The sequence below is a fragment of the Coffea arabica genome, chromosome 6e, assembly GCF_036785885.1.
Source record: "Coffea arabica cultivar ET-39 chromosome 6e, Coffea Arabica ET-39 HiFi, whole genome shotgun sequence".
In the NCBI taxonomy this organism is placed as follows: Eukaryota; Viridiplantae; Streptophyta; class Magnoliopsida; order Gentianales; family Rubiaceae; genus Coffea; species Coffea arabica.
This window is the reverse complement of record NC_092321.1, coordinates 506,559-518,679: the sequence shown is the minus strand read 5'-3', so window position 1 is coordinate 518,679 and position 12,121 is coordinate 506,559. Positions and strand designations below refer to the sequence as shown.

General features: G+C 37.1%; 1 protein-coding gene and 1 long non-coding RNA gene across 5 annotated transcripts; both read left to right on the top strand.

Moving 5' to 3' along the window:
* The first annotated feature begins 678 nt into the window (after nucleotides 1–678).
* LOC113695753 (uncharacterized) lies at nucleotides 679–5,484 on the top strand. 4 transcript variants are annotated; one of them, XR_011816603.1, is made up of 3 exons: nucleotides 679–1,332; nucleotides 1,542–2,017; nucleotides 5,004–5,484. It is a non-coding gene; the product is annotated as an uncharacterized lncRNA (long non-coding RNA). The 4 variants fall into 4 exon arrangements; XR_011816604.1 differs by lacking the exon at nucleotides 5,004–5,484 and adding an exon at nucleotides 4,162–4,524; XR_011816605.1 differs by lacking the exon at nucleotides 5,004–5,484 and having other exon boundaries at nucleotides 679–1,078; nucleotides 1,175–1,332; nucleotides 1,542–3,832.
* A 3,518-nt stretch (nucleotides 5,485–9,002) lies between these two features.
* On the top strand, nucleotides 9,003–11,398 carry LOC113694510 (protein LURP-one-related 10-like). The gene is made up of 3 exons (XM_027213332.2): nucleotides 9,003–9,467; nucleotides 10,578–10,805; nucleotides 10,941–11,398. Exons 1-3 carry the CDS (start codon nucleotides 9,153–9,155, stop codon nucleotides 11,085–11,087), a joined length of 690 nt encoding a protein of 229 aa, XP_027069133.2. The 5' UTR covers nucleotides 9,003–9,152; the 3' UTR covers nucleotides 11,088–11,398.
* Nucleotides 11,399–12,121: the final 723 nt, after the last annotated feature.

The following is a 12,121-nucleotide window of genomic DNA, read 5'->3' as shown; positions in this document are numbered from 1 at the left end:
TGATAAAGTATCAAATTATAAGGGGGTTATATGATAAAACATAAAAATCATACATGGTTAGTATGTCATGTATTTATAAGGGTAATTTCGATATTTTTAAAAGTTCCGTTACGAATGACTATTTTCATCACTTTGACACTTTAATCTAAATCATGAGGGGTAATATATAGTTTTTAAAATCATAGGGAGATTATATAAAAACATTAAATCACAGGGAATAAAATGTAATTTGCCCTAGATACAACTAGTCTCATACTCCAGTTGCACATTTGACTCAACGTTTGGTTGCCTCCTTATAAATGAGAAGCGTGCGCATATCAAACGTCAATCGCCATTAGCACTGGATGATCATCTGAAGTCTAATTTTAATAGCCCCATCTCTTCTCCCAGAGCCTATAATTCCCAGTTCTAAGTTCCCACCCATCATATATCACACACACACACACACACATATGCCGAGTACATGGAAGGCTAGCTGGTGCTGCGTGGCTTGACAAGGCGACCGTTGAGCAAGATGGAGAAGCAGGGCACGTGCATTATTAACTCATGCAATACTATACATAAACATATATGTTCTCTACTCAGTTTCAACTTATGAACTGCTGCTGTAGGAACTTTTTTTTACCTTGCTTTGTGGGTTTTTTTTGGGGGGGGGGGGGGGGGGGGGGGGGGGGGGGCTCAATGGGTTAGTTCTTCATGTGCCTGTGTTCTCCATCGTGACCGCTCGCCTTAGTATTGTGTACTACTACGCATGATTGATTGTACGCATTTCATTAATCTGCTGTATACTACTGCATAGAGATCTGTTGCAGCGGCAACATATCCGTGGCAAAATCCGATATTAAGAGAGAGCTTCATCACTCCCAGCCGGGTAAGTCCATTATGTCGAACTCAAACTTAAATCCCCAGCATCGAAATTGATGAAAGAAACATATGCTAGTAGTATAATTCATGGCCAATTTTTTTTTTCCTGAAAAGCATTAGGCAGCCAGCTTTCAACTTCAATTTGATGATTACGATTTAGATCATAATGATGAAGGGCAATGCTCTCGAGACCAACATTATGGCAAAGAAAAAGGTAATACTATATATGAATTGAGTGGTCTAGATTAGTGAGTGATGGAAGAGATTTTTTTTTTTTTTTTTGGGCCTCAAGCTTTTCAGCAAATTAAAGCAAGGTTGAAAGGCACCGGATAGAGGTCGACTTCAGCTATAAGTTTTACGGCAGATTGGTTTATTACCAGTAAGTAGAGCACGTGAATTATTGTAGAACAAAAGCGAGGATGCACCTTATGGTAAGCTGAACAGTCACCATCCCGGCGATGATGTTAGGTGATAATGCCCCCCTCCTTTTTCTTGCTCCAAAATATACAGCACCTTACTTTATATTTCTTCGGATATGGCTTTTAATCTACCAAAAGTACTGATTATTCAGGTGAAACAATTTGTTGTGCCCTAGTATACGTTTAAAAAAAAAATTCTCTCCGTCAATTTGTATTTCTTTCTTGCCGAGTTGATGTTGATGATGGCATGTACTGCAGATGATGAGCAGCAGACAGTTCGGCCACTAGGTATCCCTGATCAAAAAGGCACTCTTCTTTGACTTGAAAACGTATTGTTCTCTGATCGATGCTGCTCCTAAATAACTCTGGAACTTCTTCGTTAGTGGTCTCGCAGTGGTGTAAAGGGCAAAAAAAAATTTCCCCATTTTTATGCAACTGAAAGCATCGGCAACTTAGGGATCAGAAATCCTTAAAAGACCACACGATTTCGAGGACAGAGAAAGGCAGCTGACGTGATTATGGTCTGAATGCAATTCTATGGACACCAACTAGAATATCTGTTCAATAATGCGGTGGACATCAAACATTATATACTACTGCGTATTAAGGGGCCTTGCTGGACGGGACCATGCTGCAATACTTCCTGCTTGTGGGTAAGTTGGCTTGAAAGCTCTCGTGTCATTGCCAACCCGGCTGGCCTGCCCCAAGTATAATACGTGTCCTTGTAGTAATAGGTATGTAAATGATGACCACTAAATTATTCTCTTTAACTAATTTTGTTTTGGGTTTTTGGGTATATGGGCGCGGTTGCTAAGGCATCATTTAGATAGCAAGTTTTTGAATTTTCTTAGAAAAATATACTATAATGATGCAATGTGTATGAGTGAAAAAAAAAAAAAGCGATTGAGAAATGTACGGAAAAAACTTTTCTGCAAAAACTCATAATGCATACAAAGTCTAAGATCTTGAAGCAGTTGTAGTTAATTTGCTTAGGACAGGGAACATAGAAAATCCATGATTAGTGAGGTTTTTGATACAATCCCCCAAGAGCTGAGCTGACTAGTCTGTCCATGATAAAAACCAAATAAGTTGATATATGGTGACGCTTGTTGTGCTGGTTCCTAGGAGTAGTGTTACTACTCTCCAAGTAGTAACATAGATTTCCATTTAATTCGTTTTCTCTGCTCAATTAAACAAAAACTTGAGATCCAGCCTTAAGAATGAGTAGTGACATGGTATATGGTAGGAAACTGATCACTGGCAGGTATATGTTGGAGTTGATCCACAGGAGAATTTTCGGTTTACCCTTAGCAAGCTTGGCTACTTTGGCGTAAAAAGTTTAGCGGTTTTAATAGAAAAAAAAACTGGTAAACCACGTACGGTAGTTTGCAGTTGATAAAGTAAAGTCCCATAAGAAAACAAACCGAAATGTAACTCCGCCACTTCAGAGTTTAGAGTTCAGCCAGAAATCACTTTAATTTATCACTACTGGTAGCATCATTTATCCAAACGGAAGAGAGGGGGGGGGGGGGGGGAAAGAAAAAGAATGTACCATTACTACGTACTACTACCGTCAATATCATAAAAGGCCAGGACATGATCCCCGACGACAGGGTGGGCACTCAGATCCTTGTGGCTGAAGGCTCAAAGAAATGCAGAGTTTAAACTACTATACCGACCATTAAATCATGAGAAGACATTCGCTTCAATTCCAATCTAAGTGATCTGTCTGGCGAGTGGAAAGTAGTGACTTTATTGTAGCGGTTGGCTAGTCGAAATTGATCATATAGAAATGCTAAAATATGCAGCTGGTGTTGGTGTCCTGGTAGGGTCTTGAGAGATTGTTGGTAGTTGGCATTTCAAAGTTAGGTTTGACTGTCTAAACTTTACCCTTCATGCCCAGTGCAAGCCTGCATCACATAGGCGCATGTAAATCTTACGAGCCTTTCATAGCATGACAGAACGGTATACGTCAATTCATAGCCATTCCCAAGTATAGTTGCAAAAAATCTATCTCAAAGAAATGACTTCTGTTTTTTGTCAATAAATCTCAATGAAATGAATGACTAAATGCAAAACCAAAGATCTGTGTGTTTCTGTAAAAGATACACAAAGCAATGCTAGTAAAAAGCTCATTTACTCAACCCGTTCGCCTGATGCATTTTATATAGCTAATGATTCATTCCAGTTGATTGTATGGGATAAGGGGTCAACTCCGAAATTCTCATTCATCCTATGGTTGCCATGCAAGAAAGATAGAATGCATAACTGTGGGTGCGTAACTGGTGGTACTGAATGTGTGCTGTATCGATGAACCATCTAATTTTTTTTTTTGAATGTCCTGTCTCGGCTGCAATCTGGCAGAATTACCTTGGATTTGTGAACACTGGAAATCCAATTCTTTTGTTGACAGATTTCGTAGGCTTGCTCTTGTTGTCTTAGTGTATTTCATTTGTAGAACTAGGGACCTGGGGTTGGTCCAGAATGGGGCCGCTTCTACTGTGACTATGGTAAATCAGATTGTTGAAACTATTTGGCTCATTGGTGTTTCCTGGAGGGGTGTGCCTAATGTTGTAAAAATAATCCGAACAATACTAACAAAATTGCAGACGATGAAGCTTCAGTCGTATTTAATAGCACTATCCTGATATAGGAGTGCTTAATAGCTCACACTAGTTATCAATCTAACACAAATTCAACAAGAAACTAAACATTATAAAATGATAAGAAGTCTCTTTGATTTTTCAACATGGAACAAAATCTTTTGAAATACTCCTTTTGTTGTATAGATAGCCTCTGCTACTGTGTAATAGCTAATGCTCTTCTATAAATAAAAGCTCACATTTTACCTTAAAAAAAATTTTCCTCAACCATACAGGAGCTCCTGGATTGAAGAGAACTTTTAACTGTAGCAATTTTACTCTATGAGGACTGAGGAATAATAATCATACAACGAGACAGGCGCGTACAAATCCTTGTCATATCAGTCGCAATCGGCTGGCAATTAAAATGATTACTGCAGATGACTTTGCAACAAAGCCTAACGAATGGTGGGGAAAACTGTCTGAGTGCAGTTTTGTTTTCCGGCTGAAGGCTCTCTACTCTCTTCAATCTCACGAGAAGGTCCATCACTCAGTTATCATGAGCATTGCTAACTGAATTAGGGCAGCACCTAACTAAAATGGTACCAGTATTTTGTTCCTTGAGATTTTAAGAGTAACGACCAACGTCTCCATCAGAAGCATTTTTTCAGTTCGATCAAACAAAACATGGAGGTAAAAGATGACCATAAACAACTAATGAACTTCAATTAAGAAAAGTAACATGTCGGACCAACCCTAAATTGGCTAGGCACCTGATCGGTACTGGCACTCTTAACCCAGTATATACGTGGATCAGAACTAGTGGAACCAAAGTCTTTGTTCACTAGTTCTGAAACAAGCTTTTTGTCTTTGCTGTCCCTAGTGTTATTTGTGGAATCTGCGCTACTTTCTCAAATAAATAAAAGGCTCCAAAGAAGAGAGAGAGGAAAAGAAAAAAAAAAAGTAAAAAAGCCCAAAAAGGGACCCGCCAAAAGAAATTAAACTGCCAGAAAGTCACAAAGGAAAGGTTGGAAAGACTTAAGATTAGGCCCGAGATAAAATGATTGTCGGTTCCACGTATCATGATTCAGTTGATTCCCTCTTAGCTATTCATTAGTAACCTTTCCTGTCATTGCAGGATTCGCAGCCATGACCCTGGAGTTATCTCCTCAGGGAAGGCAGGATTAGATTGAAAGGTAAAAACCACTGGCTGAGGCAGATTTGAATTGTGAAAAGAAGCACCATTAGAGTCCTGGTCTAAAATGCTGACTGAATGGTGGAATACTCAATAGCCAAGTGCCAACGGAAGAATAATGGCCAGATTTGAGAGTTTTATAAATAGAAATGCGAGAAGAAAACGTTTGGCGAACGGAACCAAACCGAGAACAGTTGCAAGATGCTCGGTAGAAAACAAAAGGCAGTTGTTGAATTCTTTGTGACATGGGAGGAATCCAAGAAGTAGGACAGGATAATTAAGAATTATGAGCAGACAACCAAAAATACCTTCCCTGGAAAAGGTTGTAATACTGAGAATTTACAAAAAAGAAATACCGGCTTACACTGAAACATGCATTGACGGAAATACAAGATGACTAGCATTTGTGTATACAAAGGCCTGAGCTGAGCGCTTTCTATCTAGATTACGAAAGAACATCTTTCTCTATGGATTCTGGAATTAGAGGTGACAATATAAATAAATGGTTCATAATTGATTTTAACTTAATGTACGGTGGATGAAATTTATCCAATCCATTTAGATTCATTTAATAAATGGATCTAAATGAATTAAATAAAAATTAATTATCCATTTATAATTCATTTAAATATTTTGGTTACTTTTTTTTGTTTTATCATTTCTTGTAATATGAAAATACTTTTTTATGTACTTGTAAATTTTAGGCTTATTTGGATGAAAAAGAAGACAAAATACTTAGATTTTTATATATAAAAAAAAAAACCCAGGACTCGTAATAGTAGCTTTCTGTACCAATCAAATATATGTGCATACTTATATATATATATATATATATATATATGTTTTCTTTATTACTCATCAGATATTACGTTTTTCATTCTATAAAGTATACATCAGTATTTTGGGAATTTACATTCTTTGTCACATTTTTAATGTTATACTTCTTTACACTATGTAATAGAGTAACACATGTTCCTTTATTTTACGTTAACGATGTCCACGGATCATCTAAGAATAGTTGGTGGATGATGTCTTCTGACTAATATTAAGTCAAAAGGCACCAATTCATGAAATTCATTTTCATAGGAAAAGTCTAATGGTTGAGTTTGTTCATGAGAAACCAACTCATGAAATTCTTTTTCACAAATGACCACGTGGATTCTCAAATTCTACAGAGATTATAAAGCTAAAAGCTACCAGGTGTATGTACACAAGCACAAATAGACAAAGTCTGGAATTCGTCCATGAAAATAAGAAGCCATTCACTTGTTTTACAATCAAGTTTGAAGTATATAGGCACCTCAACTTTGATTGATGAATTAAAATTGGAGATTTTTGGGGACGAATGAGAGTTAAGTTTCAATTTGAAAAAAGGAAGGCAAAATTGACTGGAAAATGGAAATGGATCCTCGGGAGAGTGTGACTATGTGAGTTTTGATAGTAGAACCACCAGAGAGTGAAGAGGTAAAGGAATCAATCTAATGTCTGCTTTTAGTTATTTCTTTTTTCGTTTCTTTTATTTGATTTTTAAGTAAATGAATATATATGATTTTTGTGGATAATTCATATAAATCGATTTAATTTAATGATTTTACGGTTGGCCAACCATTTAAAACCAATACTATAAATGAATAACCCAAATCCATTTAATTATGAATTATATGGATAGATAAATGGATCTCAATCCAAATTGCCCCCTCTAGTTTGGATCATGAAGCCTTTTTTCTCAGGTTATACGTGGTGTTTCCACGAGACTCTCTGCCTAAATTCACAAATTCAACACAAAACAGCCACCTCTCAATCCTCATCACGAGGCAATGTTAAGAAACGAAGAAGAGGTCTCGACATTAAATTACAAGGTTTATCGACTCCACGATAATTGGATGAATCAGCTCCTATAGAGTTCACTTCAAAACTGTATGCCACTGCACATCCTTGCAGAATTGCTTCCCAAGCCCTGAATCCAGGAGTCATGTTCTTACCAACCATCTCTGTGAGCAATTCGACCGCTTTACCCCACAAACCTCTCTTGCTCAACCCGCAAAAGATCTAATTAAACGCCATAGAATGAGACAAGGAAAACTTGTCTACCATCTCCCTCAACAAATCACAACCTTCATCAATTTCATGACAAGCAACAATCAAAACCTCGTATGTCAAGGAATTAAGTTTCACACCTATGAATTTCATGTTTTTATGCATCTTTCTCGCCAGATTCAACTCCCCACTCCCACAACGGGCGCCCAAGATTGTGCTATAGGTGGTCAAATCAGGTCTACATCCCAGCTCCTCCATAGAAGCCAGCATCTTTATTGCCTCCTCCGAATTATTTTGCTTACACGGGCCAGATACATACACATTATAGGTGAAAATATCAGGAGCCAGACCCAACACAAGCATTTCGTCAAACAGCTCATCGGCTTTTAAGTACCAATCTACCCGAGATCCACTTATAGCAAACGATATCGGGCACAGATTCCTCCGCTTTCATCCGATTCAAGGCCTCGAAAGAGTCCATACAACGCTGCCCCTTTTGATTAAATAGCGAATCACACTGCACCAATCACCTCTCTCGGGGGAAAAATCTAATTTCTTTTTCAAAATTTGAGTTACTCATAAATTTTTAGAATTTTCTTTTTAAAAGCTGTAAAAGTAAGACCTACACAAAGAAGCCAGGAAAAATGAACTTCTTTGGCAATGGTTCTCCAGATTCAACTTCTCCATCAAAATAGTCACAAAGAACTAGCTTCAAGCTAACAGATGAAAAGCCAATTAGGTAAATTCATATAATCCATCATTTTGTAATATTTAATTTTATATTTCATGTTGCTGATTTTCTTGATTTTGTTTCTCTATTTCTGAGTCCTGTTTTTTACCTTTTTCCTATTATTTACTTCTCCCACCTTGTAAATAAGCTGTGACAGAGTTTGTTCTGTTGCCTTAAGTTCTAAGAAGCTTTGACTTCCCTATCATTTGTACAAAAATTTTCTCATTGTTACGAATTCTCCTTGCGACTTTCCGTTGGACTAAGCTACATATGACATTTTTACAACTTATCTTCTTCCATCCATAAAGGGCTAATTTCAGAAACCTCCCCTGAGGTTTTTGACAATTTCACTGAACTCCTATGAGATTTGAAAAAAATTACACATATCTCTTTCGATTTGATAATTTTAGTAACAAAACTTTACAATAATATTGACTTGATCAAAATTTTAAATTAATATCCAAAAATACCCTTGTGTAATGAGTTTTAATTTACTTCCCTATAGAATTATAAAATTATCTAATGTAATTATAAGGAAAAGGTGCTGAATTTTTCATGTCTATACCTACTATTTAATAAACAACTATAATAATAATTTTATCACTATGATAGGATACTTTTGATGGTATTTTATTATGGATTTAGATTTATAAGATAGAAAATAAAATGTTGAAATAATTGATTCACAATTTATGAATTTTTTGAATAGTAGGATTATCATAATTTAGTAATGATTTTGGGCAATTTCTTTTTGATTTATTTTTAATTTTAATACCAAAAAATAAAAAACAAGATTAGTAAAAAACATCAATTACGTATAAAGTTAACTCATCAAAAAAATCATTAGTTCGACATTTGATTACAATAGAAACTAAAGATAATAGTGTTAATTTTATAATTTTATTGGCAAAAAATTAAAATAACAAGGAATAAGAAGGAAAAATAATGAAAAAATAATTTAAAATCATTCTAAATATAAGCATACCAAACAAGGGAATTTTATTAAAATATTTAAGAGTAGTATTGTCATTTTAAATGATAAGGGAGGTATATGTAATTTTTCAAACATCAAGGGAGCTTAGTAAAATTATCAAAACCTCAGGGAGGTTTTTGAAATTATTCCATCCATAAAAAATAAGATAAGAAAAATATTCGTTGAAAATCAAAACCGACTGATATTTATCACTTCTTTAACATCCACTATGTAATAAATATTTCAGTTTACGTCAACCACTGTCCACCGCCCGCCCGGAGCACGCTAACACGCTTGCCCCAAATTCAATTCAACTAGTCAACCATCGTTACGGAGTCGGATCAATTTGAAAATGGCTGAGACAAGCTATGGAGGAGGAGCAGGAGGAGCACCCGCGTTTCCAAATCCAGCCTATGGTGCCGCCGCCGCCGCCTATCCTCCTCCCGTTGTTAATCCCTTGGCCGTGGTGGGCCCACAATTCTGTGCTCCCTACCCTGTTGATCTGGTTATTGTCAGGAAGCTCCTCACCCTGTCGGAAGGCAACTTCGGAGTCACCGACGTTAATGGCAACATAATGTTCAGGGTCAAGGGCAAACTCTTCAGTTTGCGCGATCGCCGCATCTTGCTCGACGCTGCCGGCAACCCTTTGCTTACTTTTCAGCAAAAGGTACACCACCACTCTCGTCCAGTAGTACTCGCAATATCTCTTGTTGTGTCAAATTTACTTCTTTATTTTCTCCCCATATTTACTTCCCTCGTGTCAAATTTATGATCAGCTCCGGGAAAACCACCAGTAAGAAATTTTTTATTTTTTGTAAAGAAAGGAAATATTGATCTCCCAAAGACCAGTTATCCGTTCTCTATACTGTTCTTTCTGGGACATCGGGAACTCCTCGTCTTGAAGTAATTAAATTCGAAGCAACTTTTCGGTATCTTTAATTGTTTTATTCCGAATTGTCTGTGATACCTTGTTTTCCATTTGGGTTAGTGCTGTACTGCTGGTATACATCTCTTCCTTTCACCTTTTTTTTTTGTGATTTTTAAGTTTGAGTAACTTGTGGATGAACTTGTTTTCCATCTGTGCTTAGTTTTAAGGGTTAAAAACAAAAAAAAATCCTGGTATACCTAATACACAAAAAAGCCCCGTAGTTTCAAAATATATAGGACGACACCTCATATTTTGAACTAAATTATAAACTAACAGAATTCGTTAAACTTAATGAGATCCGGTAAATTTAACGAAAAACTCAACAAAATTCGGTAAATTTAACGGTACATTTAACGGAATCTGGTAAGTTTAACGGCTGAGACCATCATTTTCGTTAAATTTAACGAATTTTGTTAGTTTACAATTTAGTTCAAAATATGAGACGTCGTTTTGTATGTTTTGAAACCACAGGAGTTTTTCTGTGTATTAGGTATAGCACATGAGATTTTTTTGTTTTCAACCCTACTTTTAAACACATTCTGCCATTAGTTTTTCCAGTCTGTTGTTTTTCACCAGTTCAACGGGTCAAGATCTCTATCTAATTACACCTGAAACTCTGGAAGTGGTGTTCTCATCAAATTCGTAGTGCTGTACCCTGTAAACGTGTCTAAGAATGTTGGTCAGTACTGTATGATTACTTTCAAAGATGTGTGCACAACTGCTCAGGCCGATATAGGATCTGGTCATGATTGATTGTTAATCATTTGTAGCATTGGGATTGAGCACAGATCCATCTCGACCACTATTGAAGATTTGTACGACTCTGTATCCTTTTCTGCTCGTTTTCAGATACTGACTGCACATAGGCGATGGAAAGTATTCAGAGGAGATGCTTCTGATGATAAAAACCTACTTTTCAGTGTCAAGAAGTCTTCACTCATTCAATTCAAAACCAAGCTAGATGTATTCTTGGCTTCTAATACAAAAGAAGATGTTTGTGACTTTAAAATTGAAGGCAGCTGGTTTGAACGGTCGTGCACTGTCTATGCTGGAGATTCTTCTACCATTGTTGCTCAGGTACACGATGTAAAGCTTTTCCTAGCTGCTGGAGTGACATGCTTCTTCTGCACCTGTATAACGGAATGTTTCTAGTATTTATTTGAGACTTGGGATTTGATCGTGAATCAACTCCTGCTTAATGTTATGTTTCAGATGCACAAGAAACACAGTGTCCAGAGTGTATTACTCGGAAAAGATACTTTTGCAGTGACTGTGTATCCCAACGTTGACTATGCCTTCATAGTTGCCCTTGTGGTGATTTTGGAAGAAATCAACGAGGACAGGGATGGTGAGGATTGAAATCCCCATGACAATCAGCAATGGTGTTCATTCTGATGCCTTGTATCATTCGTTCGTGCTGTGGCAGTTTCGAATGTCCTTGAGGTTGCCATGAATTTCAGAAAGCACCAGGGTATCCTTATGTGGATAATAAGTAAAGGGCTGTTAATTAGTTTTTTACTTGGAGGCTGTATGACAAGAAAGCTTCCGTCTTGAGAGTCATTTAAGCATTTAGCTTCTGTATTGTGCGTGGAATTTCATCTTTCATCTCATAAAGCTGCAGTTTGGAAATGCAGCACCTCCTGACGTTGGATTGCGGGAGTTTATTTCGATATCAGCTACCGTTCTTGTATTAGTGAATGAGGTGCCTAATTTCATATAACAATACAAGGAACAAAGACCATTGCGAAGTTCTAAAAATTGGAAATCGTTTAGGAGACAATAGTTTAACTGCTATGCAAATGCTCAGTTCTGAAAATGCGCGTAAAACACCAGGCATTTTCAGAAATCAGTTGGTTAAGTCACCCATTTGGAAGAACCTGATAGAGGGGGGCAAGTGATACCTGCGCAAGGGAAGAGGTAAGGCCATGGCAAAAGATGATGGGAATCGACTAATGAGAAAGGACTAGGTAATTTGATATGATCAGGCTCCTACCGAAGACAAAAAGATATGATTAGGCAAAACAAAATTAAATGAGTTCAAGCTGATAAATAATGGGAGTGGCATTCAGTCGCGCGTCTCTGGATAAAGCTTGGCATGATGGATGGAGCTGTCCTGCGAGCAAAATGAGATTTAGAAGAAGAAGCCAGACACGTGTCTCTTGGATTTTTTTGGAGCCCCACATCTAGCATCAAGTAGTCTGTAATGGATTGAGTGGTGGAGCCTTGGATCATGATGACTTGTGATTGAAGAGGAGTGAGGAGCAGTGAGAATCCAATTCTACAACCATTGGGCCTTGGTTCAACGGCCAAGCAACTTATTGGAAGTACATCGTACAAGAAGTATACAGTGTTTCTTGTTCTTGATAATAAATTCAGAAAGTATAATAGTACGC